The 19,008-nt window shown below is 35.8% G+C and overlaps 1 protein-coding gene across 5 annotated transcripts in view; it reads right to left on the bottom strand.

The window, feature by feature from the left end:
* LOC142354248 (putative phospholipid-transporting ATPase IA) overlaps positions 1 to 17,021 on the bottom strand; it is a 112,728-nt gene extending 95,707 nt beyond the window's left edge. For 2 of the 5 annotated variants that reach the window (XM_075406502.1, XM_075406505.1), the window contains exons 1-5: positions 16,478 to 17,020; positions 10,781 to 11,038; positions 4,847 to 5,021; positions 1,001 to 1,144; positions 489 to 667 (exon numbers count right to left, since the gene is read on the bottom strand). In XM_075406502.1, the coding sequence (XP_075262617.1) occupies positions 489 to 667; positions 1,001 to 1,144; positions 4,847 to 5,021; positions 10,781 to 11,038; positions 16,478 to 16,583 (862 nt within the window). In that variant the 5' untranslated portion in view covers positions 16,584 to 17,020. Of the gene's footprint in view, positions 1 to 488; positions 668 to 1,000; positions 1,145 to 4,846; positions 5,022 to 10,780; positions 11,039 to 11,585; positions 11,603 to 16,477 lie in introns of all 5 variants that reach the window. The other 3 variants (XM_075406504.1, XM_075406501.1, XM_075406503.1) reach the window with 3 other exon arrangements.
* Between the last annotated feature and the right edge of the window lie 1,987 nt (positions 17,022 to 19,008).

Here is a 19,008-nt window from a genome sequence, read left to right as displayed (position 1 = left end):
TTCACATAAAAACGAAAAACTTTCATAAATCAAGTGCAGTTCCAAAAAACGCAAAATTAACAATAGAAAAGCCACAATAGGCTCAGAAACTCATCTTATTTTTTATCAAGCGTTTCAATTCCTGCTTCAAAATTCATTCTAATACAACTGATTAAAAAAGACACTTCTCCAATACTCCTCTTCGAGTCGTAATAAAAAGACAGCGCCCCAATATTTAAAGGGGCAATATGAACCTGCAATATTTAAAGGCATGGCATCAAAATCATGCGGATGTAGTCACGAATCCCTTAAAACATGGGATTGAAACCAGAGTGAGGCTCATGAGACATAATTGGGCGGATAAAATATCTTTGATGACCTGATTGTTTGGGTAACTCATGTCATTTTGCTAATGCCGGATTAATTCTCGAGCTGATAGACTTTGAAAACTACCATAACTCAAATATTTAAGTCTGAGAATAAAACGATATGTAAACTATCAAATTCACCCGATGCTTCAATGTCGATAGAGGATGTTTGCCCAGTCTCCTCGTCACTCACTCGGCTGTCAGTGGGCAACTGTTCAATTAGCAGACGGTGCGAGTAGCCAACAGCACTCTTACTTTTCAGATTAGTCTCTCCATCTAAGTTCTTTGTTGTGATAGTACAGGTACCAGTGTCTACTTCACTACAACATCCCAAAGCAATCATATTGGAGAGGAAAAATCACGTACAAACAACCCAAATAATTTTATCAAACTTTATTGAGGACATTTGATGTCATATATGATCAATGGATATACACTATGCTGCTACAAACTTCGAGACCAAAAAAGTATTTTAAAATTGGTTCTATTCTCTTTTGAACCCCGCGTCGCACGTAACTATGTCTAAATTATATACGTCCCTATCACTTTCTTAAGGGTCGCATTTAAAACGAGCACTGAGTTGGAAGCAGAAGATATATCTAAATAGTGTTGTGTTTTGTGTCATTTGACCAATGAATGAATTAATTTGTTACCTGGTGGCTAAGATGAGTAAATCAGCGGGAATGTCTGGAGTGAGAGAAGAGCCTCGTAACTCCGCAGATGCCTCATTCTCTGTCCTGATCTGAATTATGTCTCCCACTTTCAAACAGTCCCAATGCGTCACTTTCCACGCCAGTCTGAAGCAACAATTCAATGTTTTTCAATTAAAATTCAAAGCGACTTTTTGCTTTTAAGTTCTATTCCAAGCTCTCTGAAGGCTGGCCGTCATGTTCTGTTGTTTCCAAAATTAATCAAGCTGACCAAAAAGCTGGCTTCACAAATAGCAACCAATGACGAAGATGAAACAATAGGCAAAATGCAATAGACAATGCACTAGCGTCGGTAGAATCACTCTCAGATGAGGTGGAGTTGGGGTGTGAGAGCTTCTCAATGAAAAATGCCGTCTGGGCTTCAGCTTGACCTGTTTATCCTATTTTTGGCGACAAAAACTGAAAAGCATCGCACGAAAAATCGATCAACCGCAAATCACATAGGAGAACGCAGGACAAATATAAATGCGGCAAACGTAATTAAGAACAATTCACCACTGCCAATTTGTTCTAAAACGCCTGCGGATTGAGAACGCTGATTAATCTTCTTTCTGATTTAAATGATCTGTCATTTCATTTCTTCATTTCTTCATTAAATGAACTGTCTAATTCTCCATGTGCTTCAAATTTTTTGCAACAAGTAAATTTAAATTATAACCAAACGGTTAAACATACTTGAATCAAACAATACTGCAAATCATTCAAGCACAAAGTCAAAAACATCAATCACTTTTCTTAAAGAATCAAGTTATATAATTTTCTTCTGATTGTTTTCTTCCTAAAAATATAAAATAACTTTTAAAAGCTCTTACATTACTATTCAAAGGAATATTTCATGCTGTGAGAGCAAATCATTCAAAGTTTCATTTTTTTGCCAACCGAAGCCAACTGATGAAGTAATCAACAGCACTTGAATTCAGCTGCTCAACACTATAGATAAGAGCAATTGAGGTCAAGCAAAAATCATTATAGAGCATCGAAAATTAAAAAAATCAGTCATAAAAAACACTACATAGAAAAAACCGAAAGGATTGAAATTACAGCCACAAGCTTTGTTTGTGTAACCAACTGTTTCCTTTCTTTTTGGTAGAACATGACCATCTATAAATAATTCGTAATATATTTTTTCAAGCGCGGAAATTTGAAATAAAAACAGCAGATTGCGAGAAACTAGCCACGATAGACCTCAATTGGGATTTAAGCTCCTTGGGTACGGATCCAATCGTCCATTTAAGCGAAACAAAAAAATGCAGGTTATGTCCTGAAATACCATGCAAAAAATTCACTGACCAAACCAAAAACAAGACCAAGCAACACCACGATTTGCTTCCTGCTTTGGCGTGTTAAAAATCACTCCAAATATAAAATGTATGACCAATTCCTAACAAAGACAAAGCTCCAATACAATTCACAGTCTCGATTTGACATCAAGACTCAATGTCCACAACTCATCTCAGCTCTAATTACAATTATCTTGACAAAAGGTAAAAGGCTCAGACGAAAAATTGGTCACGCAAAAAATCATAATATAATATAATATAATATTTTATAAAACAATATATCATATATATATATATATATATATATATATATATATTATTATTATTATTATTAAATATTAAAATGTGTGTTAATATTAAAATATTATTATTATTATAAATTATAAATTATGACACATAAATTATAAAATTATAAAAAATTAAAATATTATTATTATTATTAAATATTAAAATGTGTGTAAATATTAAAATATTATTAAATATTAAAATGTATATTAAATACACAAAAAGTTTAGACAGACTTGGTCAATTTGCACTCACCTCTCCCCAGAATGCCTATGCATGTTTGACGAAGGGGGTTCAACAGAAGTTGAGCTTCCTTTCGCGTACTACACCTTCCATGGAGGGGGTTCTGGGCAAGGTGGAGGAGCGGCTTGGCCGAGTCATACCGAACATCGTCGGCAAAGAAGTAATCCAAGAGGAAAGAACTTTTTTCTCTCCCTCTCAGAATGGGTGGGCTTAACATCGCCCTCCTACAAGATCTTCACAAAAATCTTGAGCAATCAGTTGAACTCTCAAGACCATTGGCGTCATTCAATATTCAACAATGTGAAGTAGAACAAACCAAGATCAGTCTCAGACAGAAAGCAGACAATCAACGTGAACTCATCTCGAAAAAATCCAGAATCGAAAACAATCTACCAGAAATGAAGTATACCATCCAGCTGGCCTCGGAGAAAGGAGCATCAAGCTGGCTTAACGCGCTTCCGTTGTCAAAACATGGTTTTGACCTCACGAAGACAGAGTTCCGTGATGGAATAGCACTTCGCTACACCTGGGAAGCGAAGAACACGCCAGCCATATGCCCATGCGGGAAAGAATTCAGCCTCACCCATGCCCTCCATTGCGCCAAAGGCGGTTATACGCACCTACGACACAACGAAATTAGAGATGTGTTTGCAAACCTGATGGATGACGTTTGCCACGATGTACAGATAGAGCCAAAACTTCAGTCGCTCGATGGAGAAATTTTCTCGAGTAATTCCACCACCACTGATGATGACGCTCGACTGGACATCAAGGCAAACGGTCTGTGGGGCTCCCGCTTTAATCGCACTTTCTTCGATGTGAAGATTTTCAACCCTCATGCGAAGAGCTGCCCTAAGACCATAAAAGATGCATACAAATATCACGAGAGCATCAAGCGAAATAAGTACGAAGAGCGAATCCGCGAAACCGAACACAGCAGCTTCAATGCACTGGTTTTTGCTTGTTCGGGTGGTCCAGGTCCATCAGCATCGCGCGTTATGAAACAACTCGCAACCAAGATCAGCGAAAAACGCGGAGAGCCGTACGCCGACACTATAAGCTACATCCGAACGAAAATCAGCTTCGCACTTCTGAGGAGCTGTGTTCTCTGCTTGAGGGGATGTCGTGCCCTCAAGCCTCGTGTTCTCAGTGAGACTTCGATTAGCGCCGTCGTGGAGGAGGGAAGGCTGCACTGAGTGTTTGGCTGCTTATCTTTATTCATTTGCTTATTCCTTGATGATCCATTTTTATTTTAATCCTTCCATTCTAGTTCCCTATGTGTGCTATATATATATATATAGGTGCTTTCCTCTCCACTTGTTATTTATCTTTGTGACTGGGCCGTCTTTACACTGTCTGGAGGGGAACAGCTTGGAGTGCAGCATCCGGCTACTAAGTGCTACTCATCATACCCTATTTTTCGACCTACATCCATCGATGCCGGATGGTGTACACGGCCCTTTTTTTATTTTTTTTAAAAAAAATAGAAGAGAGAAGAATAGTGAGAGAAATAAAAAAAAATAAAGAAAAAATTATTATTATTATTATATAATATAATTGGACTAATATAATTACTACAAACTTCGTTTGAGAGCAATTAAAAAGGAGTAATTTAAGAGTCCTGGTCAAGGTGTCACCGATTTTCAGGGCTAGGAAAGTAAGCAATGCCTTCATATTATTAAAATTTGCAAGCTGTGCGTTTGATGCATTGCGAATAATAGTTCACTGCAAATATTTGCATAGTAAATATACACTTCAGTTCTTTCACCACATAATAGCGTGAATCTCGTCTCTGTAAAAAACAAAGTCAATGAAACTGTATGACTAGTTGTTGATCAATGGAAGATTAGGATACGGGCGAAGGAATCATTTGGCAAAATTTATAGACAAATAAAATGTCACAGCTAAATTCACCGCAACTCTTCTCAACCCCCGTTAAGTGTGCTAAATACAAATATAGCCTTTTTTCAGGGTAACTAACTTATAATCGTCGATACTGTCACTCCTCTCTTTGGTGAGTACCTGCACCTTCCTCTGATTGACATCTCTATCTTGGACCAGTCTCATGATGTCCTCGTAGATCTCCTTCAATGCAGTCAGAAACAGAATGATCGACAGAGGAATCAGAGTCGTGAATCGGCCAGTTGGAGAAACACCTAAACAAAATTTCATTCAACAAAGGTAAACTTAGATTATTCTTTTTAAGTGATAAAATTTCTAATTCAGTCTCATTTGAATATATGAGACTCATGGTTCACTTAAAATAGAACAGTTTTTATTTCAATTACGACAACTATCATCAATTTGTTCTCGTGTCAATTGGCAGATGTGCTACTTTCATGGTCGAAACAACTTTAGCAGAACGGCTGCTGTTCTCCCCGCTTAAATATATGTCAATCTACGTGCAGTTACCGATCAATAGTCAGAAATTAGTTAGAAAGTGGAACAACTTTCCCATAGAAATCCTGAAAGAAAAAACAAAAAAAAGTTTAAGGAGAAAATAACTAGAGAAATGATCAAATTACATGAACGTGTTCCAATGGATAGACAAGCACAAGGTTTTAGAAATTACTCTTAGTAGTATTTTAGGGACCAAACTTTTCTTGATTTTAAAGTGATTGTTAAATGTAAATGTTTAACCAAACTTTTGTTATGGTTTATAAAATTTTGAATTACATTTTACAGATTTAAAAAAATCAGTTGAAAACAAAAATAAATAATTTGTGGTTGACTTTTTGATCTACTTTTCAGAAGTTTTGAGCAATCGGATCGTGCTATCCTCACAGGTGAGAACGTAACGTGACAACAAATCATGCACGTCTTGAAACTAATCCAATATTGTTCTGCGAAAGTTTAAAGTTGGTTCAACCATTTCATTATAATTAAATCTGGATAAGTACTATTCGCCAAAAAACCATTCAAATAATCCAACCTTTTTCCCGAAAATCAGTATCTTGGTGCAAAAATGCAATATTGGCATTTGGAATGTGGTCAAAATAGACGCAACAAAACAAGAAGGGCTAATGAAACATCTGGAGAATAGGACGACGGTATATGCACGCATGATAATAATGATTTCGAATCAATTTTTGGCATATTCCAAGTTCTCAATAAAAAAATTTCAGCCAAAAACGACGAGCTCTATTTACTTCATAACAAAATCAATGCTCTGAGCCAGGTTTGGACAGCGCGTTACATCAATTGGGAATGAATGTTTTGCCTAATCTACTGACAAAATTTGCCAATGTTTTGCCAATTTGTCTCTGTAGAATTCCAATATGATATTCATCATCGACTCAAATAGAAACGTACAGAACGGAGATGTTCATTTGAGTCGGCAAAGTCTGTTTTTGGTTTCGCAATGCAATTAATAATAGACCAATTGTGGAGGCAAACAGTATAAACGGAAACTAAATCAGAAACTGCAGAAATGCTGAGCAGCGCAGGATGGACATTTTAGCGTCGGATGGACTGACGCGTGAAAACAAAGCACCAATTAACGCAGAAAAGTTCACAACCAAAGGTAACCGTGCTATACCACGGGTTTTTCCATATATTCCAGCCTCAAGAGATGCGGGAACCAGCACAGTGTATATATCCAAATCAGTGCACTCAACACCCCCGGATCAACTGGGAGTTCGCACTAAATTGAAGGAGTGTGTAAATGCAGTTTGTAAGGAAAATTTTCTTTTGCCCAGGAGGCACTTTGTAGTGTTTAACTTAATACATCGAAAAAAAAAGAACAGAGCACAACCCATTGCAGTTCCCGACGCACAAAGGCAACTGAGATCTTATTGAAAGAAGCCAGATTAGAGGTCACTTCACTGTTTGGAACGTTCAAATTAGAAGTAGTTGGGACAAGTGAAAAAGAGGCTCACATCTTTTGACAGCTACCCAAGTGATTATTGCGCGCTTCTTGTTGCTGCCAGCTCATATGCCTACTCTGAAACCAATTGTTCAACAAGGCGGTCTATTGGGTCTTTTGCTGATGTTTCTGATTTAAGGGCCATAATTTTAATTATGGAAATGAAAATATTAATGAACTGATTTCCGACTTCACACAATACACTAGGTATTTAGATGACGGTTTTTGATACGGATCACACGAACAACTTAACCAATACTTACAGATTCTCTTCAACTAAGGACCAGAACGAGGTTTTTTAAGAGCAATCAGATGTGAAGTTTGGTTTAGTACAAAACGCCATCAGTTGATAGAGAAATGAGACACAATTTGTTTGCTGCTTTTAGGTGTTGTAAAATTAATTGATTAAAATCGTGATAGTCATGATAATAGAAAAAAAAATGAATAGAATCAAAACTAGTTAAAACTTGAGCTACCCTCATACTCTAAATATACCCGGAGTATTATTCAACATTGTTTGAGCGGCAACGCAAGTCTAATCTCTGCAAATACAACCATATTGCTGAAACTTTTTGACGATTGCCATGGAGAGACCTTGATCAAAGTATTTGAACAGTTATTCCCCACGATTCTTGGCAGACGGCACGTCTCCTAATTCATCGAGTTGATGTCTGGCAGTCAGCCTATCCCAAGATCTCAAGAGGACGTGCGTGGCTTCTTCAAGCGTGAAATGATCCGGTAAAAAACATTATTCAGTTTCCCACAGCAGAACCAGTAATTGAAGATCTCATGCGAGCAACATTCTTAGTTTGTTATTATTCACAAAGAAGAAAATCCAAGGCCTTAGATAGCAGAAAAATTTTCAAAGAAGATAAGAACTCCACTAGAGAAATACTAGACTTGCGTCCCTGACTCTTCCACAATGAGGCGCATTGTTAGACATCGAGACCCGCTTTTATTCCGCCGTTATCCCCCAAAAATTTCGGATAGAGTAAAGCACAAACTTGGAGTCAAAATTTACGACCAAGAGAGAAAGTGTTCTCATGGTACTTTCTGTACTTTTGCATCATTTGGTTACCATGCTGTCAAATTCCACGGATACTGATATGACAGTGCAAGATAATACAGAACACGCAATTCGATATACCAACAGCCACCTTATCTCCAGTAGTGAAAAAATAAAATCTTATCGCCGATTGAAATTCGCAACCTGGTGTTCCTTCGCAATCTTTCCTGAAATTCGCAATCTTTCCTGCCATCATGGACGACACGCCGTTCTGCTATTTGATGATAGTGACTTCTTCGTTACAGTCATCAATTTTCCATAAAGCCGCTGACAACTCAGGATATGACATTGAAGCAGAAGAGCAGCATAGCTTGCACAGGAAAGCATAGCATGCACAAGCCAACTTGCTTAGCAAGGAATAACGTTCGGTTATTGCCAGTAAAATTGTGCGTGGTTTGTCATCACTTTTCAAAATCACTAAAACGAATAGCCACATAGACAGCAGTGGCATAGACTCGGAGGTATTTTTCATTGCTTCATGCTGACGCCGTCACTCTCAATTCATGGATTTGCCAGGACGCTTCTAGACCACGTGCCCTAAATGTCTCTGCTGAACTTCAGAGACATTCCAATCTCTCCCAAATAGTCTTTAATTAAGACTCGTCAAAGAGGCAAGGTAAGCATTGATATATAACTTTCCAGTTGGATTGCAATCAAACAAAAAAGCGGAATTAAAATTGGTTGTCCAATCAATGAACTGAACTATCAATTTAGAACATCATTATTAAAAAGAGTTCGATTGAATTAAGAAACATAAGCATGACTGGCTAACGATAAATTAATTATAGTACCTCAACAATCAAATTCTGAATGAAATAATCGATCGCGTTTTCTCCTCACTTTCATCGGGCAAAAACAATAGTATCTCTTAAACACAATCAAGTTTGATTACAGTTTATTTTTAATTAAAAAAAGTGTTCTATCAGCAGCTCGTTTCGTTTACAAGAAACAAAAATTCATAATCTTTCCTGAATTTTATGATCTTTTCTTCTTAAAGTCGATGTCATTTACCTCCAAATTCAGCTCTCCTCCTATTGGGTGATTCAATTGGATTTCAGTTTGATGCCCCCACTCATCGGGTGATAAAGCATCAGCACTGTAATTACGGGCGAGAAATATTGTCTTCATCAATCAGGTTACAGACAAAAACATTTTCGAATCCATGCCAGTATTCATTTGGCCTACAAGCAAGCTACCCACTCAATTTCGGTGACAAAGAGCTGACAACTTGTAATCAATTACTACTAGAACGTCTAAAGTTTTCGTGCTCAGGGTACGAAAAAACCAGCTCCACTTAGATCTGGTTCTTCTTATGCACAAATTTGACGATCATATGATTGCGAAATTCAATCTCAGTTGACCCAGTTAAAGATAATGCCCAATGGTTTGTCCCATTTATCAGCGAGCCAGTCCACCATTCTTCAGAGAAAAAATTTCTGTCAATCCTACCGTCAACACTGAAAATTAACTTAGTAAAAGCGATATGCTTCTCCTGGCAAGTTTGAGAGTACTTTATCCTTTCCTTCGTCAGCACAGCATTCCAACACATACTCTGGTTTTCTCAGGCTGTAATACTTTGATTCATTGTCTGTTACACGAATATCAAACAAGGCAGTTTCTTGCGGGCTCAGCCACGTCTTAAATCGGCTTAGCGCTGTCTGATTCTCTGAATGCTCATAGATCACTGGCTCTTTTAGATGAATCCCCAAAAAATCAGTAATTTCATTATGCATTGAGTAATGAGGCCTCTTTTTTGCGGATCAGGGCATGCTGAACATGGAATTCATCCCAACTATCACAACTTACAGGGAGATTTGTTAAAGGTAAATTGTATCTTTGCGCTATGGAATCCTGGAATTGGTTCTTCGACAAAACAGAACTCTCTCTCCGACCAACAAGAGTTTCCTGTTCGGAAATTCCGCTCCATAATTTTTATTGTCTAAAGTGTCGGCTTCCTCCAAGAAAAGATAGAATTATTGCTGCTGTGACTCAATTTCAAGCTGAAAGTTATGTTTGCTGCCGCGAATGTGAACTTTGTGTGCTCCGACGTTCAATGTCGTTCCACTCAAAATAGAATCCGAAACCAAGACGGATGTTTTCTGGGATATTTCTTGATATAATTATTGGACAACTTTAAGTTAATCAATACAAGATTAATTCACATAAGATGTCAAAAAGGAACCTTACCGTGTCATTCCTGTAGTGATTTTGCATCTCCACTTCTTTTCTTTTTTGCTACGATAAAAGAACCGTTTGGATCCCCCAACCTATCGGATCGAAAAAATAGCGTCGTATTCCAGCACATTGTCGCGTCAATATAAAGTGCTTTTTCGGCTTCAACAAACAGATTACCCGTGGGTAGAAATCTGTCCCATCAAACATGCCAGGGGTTTTCATAAACTGATCCAATTAGATAAGAAAATGTCATTTATTTTTTATTAAATCACCTGAACAATTTCCTCGTTCCACGGTACACAAAGTATTTCTTAATATACAAAAAGTTTATCTAGGAAAAGCAGGATCTTCAGATTTTCTAATCATAGACTGGGAATGCCTCAATTTGAAAAGTTGATACTTTCTTCCATTGCGTCAATCTGTAGGCAAAAAACCTCAACTCATCGACACATTTTGGCTATATTAAATACGGCACCCAAAGTTGAGGAATCATGCGTCGATGCAGTTTATGAACAAAGCTCTCTTTTTGCTAGGGGCAAAATATGACTGACCATCTATAGCGGACATTCTCGCATCTTTAAAGCACGGTGTTAATGGTTAAGGGCTATTACCTTCTATTAATATGACGCACAAGCCATGCTTCGAGCACAAAATTGTGCCGTTATTTTTCGACGAATGACCCAAATATTTTCGTCAGAGGGTAATAAGAGAAAAGGACCCCAGGAACCAATACTAGTTTTTGAAAACCCGACTCGAAAGGACACTGATATTGAGAATCAATCGGGACAAAATATTGAGAAAAACAATACCTGGTATGATTTGAAGTATTGAGACTAGAAGGAAGAAACAATTTGCCGCCTTTCTGAACTGTTCCAGGAAGAATTTAGGAATGAAAGAGTAGAAACTGTATTTGGTCGTTCGGATTCGATTCGAGCAGAAGTTCATGGACTGATCAACCACTTTTGGACTATTTTCCTCTCCAACGTAGAAATCTCGACTGGTTCGAACTGTCTCTTTAGTGCACACACTACCCATTTCTTCGCCTTGAGAATTTTTCTTTTTACGCACTGAAACAGTTAAGCAGTGTCTGTTGCTTCTGCTTTGGCCCATCGTATAAACAGATCAATTATTTGCAAGCACGTCAAATAAGCCAGTTTTCAAATTCTTAAAGCAACATAGTTTTTGCTACCGCCGCCGCTGTTGTATATATCAACAGTTATATAATTTAAAGCAAAATATAAACGCATTAAATTGCTTGGAAACATTTAATATTATTTGGAGGAAGTTTTTTTTAAGTTAATCAGAACATCTTGAACTTTGCTCCCGGAGTCAAATTTTCTAGAATGTTTGATATTTTTCTCTCCAATTTGACGACCACTATATCAGAATTTTGCTCTTTCAACTAAATCCTATAAAATGCTAAAATGTCAAATTAAAAAGTCTTTCGAATATTGCTCAATTACTGAACAACTAATTAACTAACAAAACAATCGGGTTAAAAATCAAAATTTTCAAAAGTAACAAAATTAAAACTTTGCATCCTGGTAAGCGCGCAACAAACGAACAGAAAGAACAAAGTTATAACCAACTGAACCAGATTATAAATATATTTACAGTGTTCAACTAGTAATCTGAAACACAAATCAATTCCATTACTCTTTTATGTTCCCACAACAATCAATACCACATACGTGGGTTGCCCTTTTCAAGCTTCCCAGGAGACCTAAAAACTCTGACTTCATCCACAGTCCATGAAATTATACCAGTTGCCTTTACCTTTAAACATCAAAACTGGGTTACCATTAAATACGCGCATGGAAAGTCGGGCAAATACACGTTGTAAAAAGCTTAAATGTCTTCATAAAAACTTCACAATAATGTTAACGGACTCTAATGCCTTCCCTTTATTGTAAAGCATGCAGGTTAGAAAATAACCAACAGTGACAGAATGTTGGGAGAAAGGTGACATCAAAACACAATATACATTCATCAAGTAGGCATTTAATGGTATCCCTGTTTGAATGCAGCAAACCAACTATTTTAGTTTTTCGCTCCCCACAGAACAGCGACAGCTCTTCACAGCATAATTACAAAGTCTACAACAGCTAAACCAACATCTGCGACTCGGTAGTCTTATCAGAATTTAAAACTGCGCCTTTTGAGAAAATGAAGCATTGGTTTCTCACGTTTTGTAGAAAAATTTTCAAACATAGCTGGCAGATGGCCAGAAAATAGCAGCAATAGCTTCGTAGATCTGCAGTCTCGAATAAAAAACAGTAAAAAAGACAAAGCAAAAAAATTCGTCTCTTCATTGAAGGCTGATATGTTATATTTTGATTAAAAATCTGTATAAGTTTTTGCTGCCTCTATTAGCTGCTCTCAAATAACCTTCATTTAGAGTGACACACGCCCATTTGACCTTATCTCTTTGAATTAAAGTAAATAAAAGTCAATTTCAAATTGAGGAAGTCATTTTTGCGAGTGAGGTAAGTCAAGTGTGACCAAAAATTTAATCACGCGAATGAACAAAAAAACTCGCTCCACTAAGAGCGAAAAATGACGTCACGCACGCACTTCAGTTGCAATTGCATGAATGAATGAACAAAAAGCAGATTTGAAGTAGTTGTGACGTCATATGGTCATAACAGAAATCGCGACGACGAAATAAAAAAAACATAGCAGGACAAGTCCTGACGTACAATTCAAAGAATTTTCATTGACTAAATAATAAACGACTTATAACGGACTATGAGTGAATTGGGAAAACAATTTCTAAAAAATTCAGATAAAAAAATTTAAAAAAAAATCGGTGTCAAAATGCCGCATGTGAACAAAACACCACTAGCGTGAAATGAAAATTTGGTTCACACAAAAAACTAGGCCTAAAATGAGCTATTAGTGGATTGGGAAAACCATTTAGAAAAAAACCCGAGCCAAAAAAAATCGAAAAAACAGTAAAAATCAAAGTGAAATTGCCGCATGTGAACAAAAAACCACTACCGAGAAACCGAATTTTTGTTCAAACACTATTTTCTCACTCTACTTTAAAATTAGAGCGAAAAAATTTCACGCCGCAAAACCACTCGCTTTTTCGCTCCATTTCCTGTTTCGGGGTGACCAAAATCACTACTCCAATTTGACTTCAAAAATCATGAAAATGTGTGAACAGATCTTAAAAAAAAAGACCGCCCCAATACAATTCAAATTCTTTGAATTGTAAAAAACACAGCAGGACAAGTCCTGACGTACAATTCAAAGAATTTTCATTGACTTAACAAACAACTAGACCTAAAACGGACAATGAGTGAATTGGGAAAACCATTTCTAAAAAATCAGATGAAAACAAAAACAAAAAAAAACAGAAAATCAATGTCAAAATGCTGCTAGGGAGAAAAAACCACTAGTGAGATATGTAATTTTGATTTTATTAAAAAAACTAGGTCCAGAATGAGCTGTGAATGGATTGGGAAAACTATTTAGAAAAAAATCCGATCAAAAAAAACAGTAAAAATCAGAGTGAAATTGCCGCATGTGAACAAAAAAACTACCGAGAAACCGAATTTTTGTTCAAACACCGTTTTCTCACTCTACTTTAAAATTAGAGCAAAAAAAAATCACGCCGCAAAACCACTCGCTTTTTCGCTCCATTTCCTGTTTCGGCTTGACCAAAATCACCACTCCAATTTGACTTCAAAAATCATGAAAATGTGTGAACAGATCTTAGAAGACAGCGCCCCAATACAATTCAAATTCTTTGAATTGTAACAAGAGAAGGCCAATAGTAGCCCCAGCTACCGCTGTGCGGCTACTAATCACAAGTGATTCAAAATTTATTGAGAATGTTCCTAGAGCATTTCGTAAGCCCTTTGTGCCTCTGTGAAGCTTTGACATTGCATAAGTTTAAAAAGTCGTAGATGTTTTAAGAGCTAAATTTTCACAAAGATTCACTGAGGCACAAGGGACAAATATTGTATAGGAACATCCTCACTAAACTTCTGAGATTGCATCAACTGAGAAGGAACATTTTTATTCAAAACCTTTTGTGCAAGAATGATGTTTAGTTCTGGGATATATATATATATATATATATATATATATATATATATAAATATTTCCCAGAGCTAAAAATCATTCTTGTACAAAAGGTTTTGAATAAAAATGTTCCTTCTCAGTTGATGCAATCTCAGAAGTTTAGTGAGGATGTTCCTATACAATATTTGTCCCTTGTGCCTCATATATATGTCTCAATATCCACAAAGGTGCAGTTTCTGCAAGCAACACCTGCAAAGACGAACTTAAAAGTTCTCATATTTTAACACCTTCAAAAATGGGGAACATAAGTGCGAGGCAGAAAAAGTGCTTGTTGTTCGTGCATTGCAGAAAAAAAAAAGAGAAATGTCCTAAAACCTTTTTTTCAATGGGGTAAATCTGAATCCCCAAACAAAGCTTCAAAATTTTTAGAATTTAAATAAAACGGAATTTCATTCCACCTTACAAATCGTAAAATCAAAATCGCCAAAATCTATTACAATTTGCCTGCTAATTTAATTCAAGTCAAAAAGTCGAAAAATAAGTGAACAACTGTTGAAAACAATCACAGCAGCAATACAATCCAAATCTTTTGGTTTGCATTAGCAGGGTAAGTCCTGAACTACAATTCAAAGAATTTCTATTAACTGATTAAAAATTAGGCCTAGAAATGACCACCATTGGAATAAGAAAAAACAAATCAAACAATAAACCGGAAAAACAGAAGTCAAACCGGAAAAAAAGAAGCCGCATATGATTAAAAAAAACACAATTAAGAGAGAAAATTTTATTTCATGTACCGTTTTCTCGCATTGGGTAACATTTGGAGTAAAAAATTCGGGCCGCAAAGCAACTCACTTTATTGCTCTTCTTATTCAAAATTATTACTAAAACCGCCATTTAAATTTTGCATCAAAATGTGCGAACATATCTTAAAATATAGCCAGAAGAGTTCCGTAAAGAAATCGAAATATGAAACTTGTCACATTTATTGACAATATTCACTTCAAAATAACTCAAAGAATGTGATAATCGAAAAAAACTTTACCGCAAGCGTTTTGTTGACAGATAGAAACCACAGCGGAAGCTCTTAACATGAATTTGATGAAATAATCTTCAGTACTCATTCTGAATTTTATTAGGAATTCTGTTATATCCACAAAATTTCAACAGAAATCACAGCAACAAAATTCATTCGTCCATTGAACAATTGTTTTTGAACAAACATTTCCCAGCAAATTCCATCTGAGGTTTCTTGTGATCATTTTCAAAGTATTTAACGCTACGCTATAGGTATGCCATAAATCTCACAAACGAACAAAAAAGTGAGCTTAAACAGATTTTTCAGACAACAGTTTCGGTTCCATGGACTGCCCAAAATTTTACAATCCAGTGCCAGAAGATACAAACATGATTGGTTAAAAAAACACTATCAAAAAAACTCTTTGAGAAAACTCATGCCATAAATGGATTAATTCTAATCGTGAATATAACATTTCTGTGAAATCTAAAAACTTGTCAGAAACAGATGCGAATAAAAAAGACCGAAGAGCCTTAAAAAGAATCAAATCGTTTCAAAATTCGTATACATTACGAATGCCCCAACCAACAACACAATTTAAAACCTGTCTCACCAACACTAAGGTGTCTAATGTTGACAACAATTCTCAAAGAAGACATACTGATCAGACAAAAACCAATGAAAATTAATAGGATTGCGTTTTTTGAAATGTATATAAAAAATTTTCACAACCATATACCAACAGTCTATCTCATATTTACCAATGAAAGCAGTCTTCAGATAGTGAAAAAGTCAGCCGAGAAATGAAATCGAAAAATGTTCTAGAACAGAACGGTAAAGCAAAAATTTTGCATAAAACAGACATACGCTTACAATAATTGCTTCAAACATCGTTCGAGAGCAACTAAAGGTTCCATGATACTAATCAAATCAAAAAAAATTGTTGGCAACTTAGAGATACTTGGAAAGAAAAAACTAGAAAATCTAAAGAAGCGTCAAACTCAACATAACTGCTCAAGAAGTTTAACTTTGATAGAATAAGCTCACCAACCAGTTAAAAAAACAACAGCACAAACAGCTAGAAAACTTTTGTTTCGCAGGCGAACAAAAATTTTTTGTTTCAACACTCCAACAAAATTCTTGATAAAAACACGCTCCTCCAATACTCCGCTTCCAGTCGTAAAAAACAACATCTCGATACCATTCAACTCTTTAAGTTGTAAAAAGAACAAACTAGATGAGACCAAAAACAGCTTCGCTATCGCTCGCAGACATTCAAAATGTCTACAAAAAACTGGCAAACTTCTCGACCTAAATTAGAGGAGCATGCCTATGATACACAGTGAGCTATTTTTTCTGACCTATTATTGCTGAAAAACGGTTCAATTGTGCAGAAATTTTGAAAGCTCATGGACCCAAGCATTTTTCCAGTAAAATACATGAGTAAAAATATTACCTGGGCCAAGCTCAATATCATAAGATGCATCCAGTAAATTGTGCTCGCGCTGGAAATTGCGATACTTCCTGGCTACACTGTAACACCACTCCGTCAATTTGTCCATCGTTACTTCGTAAAAATTCAGTTGTTCAACTCGCTCACGTCCTGCTAACAATGGTGTTGTATCGTCACTTTCATATTCTTTTTCGAAGCGAACCTCAAATTCTTCATTTCTTGAACCATTGGAGCAGTCTGCATTGGGATTAAATAAATTAGTATGTAAATTCCCACGGGAATTCGAAGCCACTGTTCCTGAGAACCTTTTGAAAACTAAATTTCAGCTCTGAAATAAAATACAAAATTGTCATTTTTTTTTACCTTGAAATCACTCAAAAAATGACATCTTTTAGGTCTAAGTCACAACGATAAATCGCAATATTTGATAGTGGTGGAAAAGAAAATGACGTGTAAGTGTGCATTATATCTTAAATGTACGACCGCAACAATATTTTAAAGGCAATAAGTGAAGCGTAGCTGGATTTTATTGATTACATCAAAACCAAAACAAACATCCTATCAACGGAGGAATTGGATGAGAAAGCAAGATCATTCAAACGAAAAGCCACTATACACAGATTTGTAATAGCAATTGAGAAACCATCTCATTCAAATTTCATTTATCACTTCAAACAGCCGAAAAAGATGAAGCATGGCACTAATGATAATTCGGGTTCTTCCCCCTATAGCCCCATGATTATGGTATATTTATGGTAATAATAGCAAGAAATATTCAGAAAAACCACTTTTATTTGGAATACAAACATGCTAGTTCAAGAAATTTAACCAAGTGGTTATAAATTGAAATGTTCTCCAAAAAAACTAATGGTATTGAAATCAAATTAATCTGTAAATATAATAGCGTATTTAATGAAAACTTCGTCGATTACTTCGGTTGTCCACATTAAAGGTAAAACAAGGAGAGTCGGTAATATTCGTTTGCGCATAATGTTTCGACCCCGCTCAACCAAGTTTTTTGAATTAATTGTCTAGCAAATGAAGAAGAGAAAATTTTCAAAAATTCGTACATTGTTCAAAAATAACTCGTGTATCCAATTAAAAACCACGTTAAAATCAAACAACTATACAAATTAAAAAGTAACTCATTAGACGGCCAATGGTACTTTTCATTAAGGAGAGTAACAGACAAGACAAACAAAATCAAAAACAATCATTACTTACACCGAAAACTCAATATCTTAAAATACACTTAATAGAAAAGTCAAAATAGCACCATATAAAAACTAATCAAAACAATTGACTTGCATTTACCAAGAAAAGATATGGGACCTGTATTTATTGGGAAAAAATAACAAGCAGACAAAAAACAAGGGCAAAAAAAAATGTTTACTTTCTGAAAAAAGTCATGAAAAACCAATAGCTATCAAACGGCTTCATTAAACTTTTTGAAATAGCTACCAAACGGCTGAAATCATTAAATGGCTTCTTTTATCCTGTCATACGAAGCCATTGAGACCTGTAATTATCCATAGTGTCATACGATTATAAAAAGAACAAGTACAGGCAAAAACTCGATTCAATTCTGCGAGGAAAAGGTGTCGAAGCCTATAAAATCATAATTTATGCAATGAAAATAGCCCATATAATCAATTTCGCCTTCTCTCAATGCCAATAATCCAATTTGTGACTTGTCATTGATGTGATAATCGCACAAGACAGCAAAATAGAACCTCAAAAATTTGAAAGGTCCTAAAAATGAAAACTTATAAAAACTCGTAAAATAAACGTCAAAAAACGATTATTTAATTTATGAAAAAGCAATGAAGAATACATTTGAATCACTTGAAAGAGGCTGCCACCTCTCCCTTTGCTGAGATGATAAAAAAAGATAGCAAAATAAGGTTGAAAGAGGCAAATCTCAGAAAAAAACTATTTTTTGAAAACAGTTTTTTAAACCATCAGTCATAACAATCATAAGCTTTCCACTAAGAAATAGTAAATCAATTACTTTGTTACTGCTTAGGAAGCCAATCGGACATCTAATTAGGTAGACAAAGTAAAAAAATAATTCAAAAAACGCAGGTTTTCGCAAACTGCGGTGAAGCCAAAAAAGCATATGCCCTTGGCGGAAACTATCTGTAAGATCATTGGCCTTAATTTGGCCTCAATTTCACCTTAATTTGAACTTAAAAAACAGTTTGGATTTGAAATTCGGGTCTGTAAATACGAAAGAACAAAAAAGGCCAAATTTTTTTCATATGTACAGCGTTCAATTACAGTACGAATAATTGTTGAATCCTAAAAATCCAGAACTAGACCAAGATCGCTCCTATTTCAGAGATGTGTCCAGCAAAAAAATAAATGAACTTTGGATACTTATCGAATTATAAGCGAAAAACCACTACGTACCAAATGAAAGCATTAAATAATTTCTTTACTAACACCTTGGGTACCCAATTAGACAATTGATTAAAAAATTGTCCGAGCCATAAAAACCAGAAAACACAAAATGCATTCATTGTACCTTATTT

Source organism: Convolutriloba macropyga, chromosome 15 (assembly GCF_964194025.1).
Source record: "Convolutriloba macropyga chromosome 15, txConMacr16.3, whole genome shotgun sequence".
NCBI classification, from domain to species: Eukaryota; Metazoa; Xenacoelomorpha; order Acoela; family Convolutidae; genus Convolutriloba; species Convolutriloba macropyga.
This window is presented reverse-complemented; position numbering and strand designations above follow the sequence as displayed.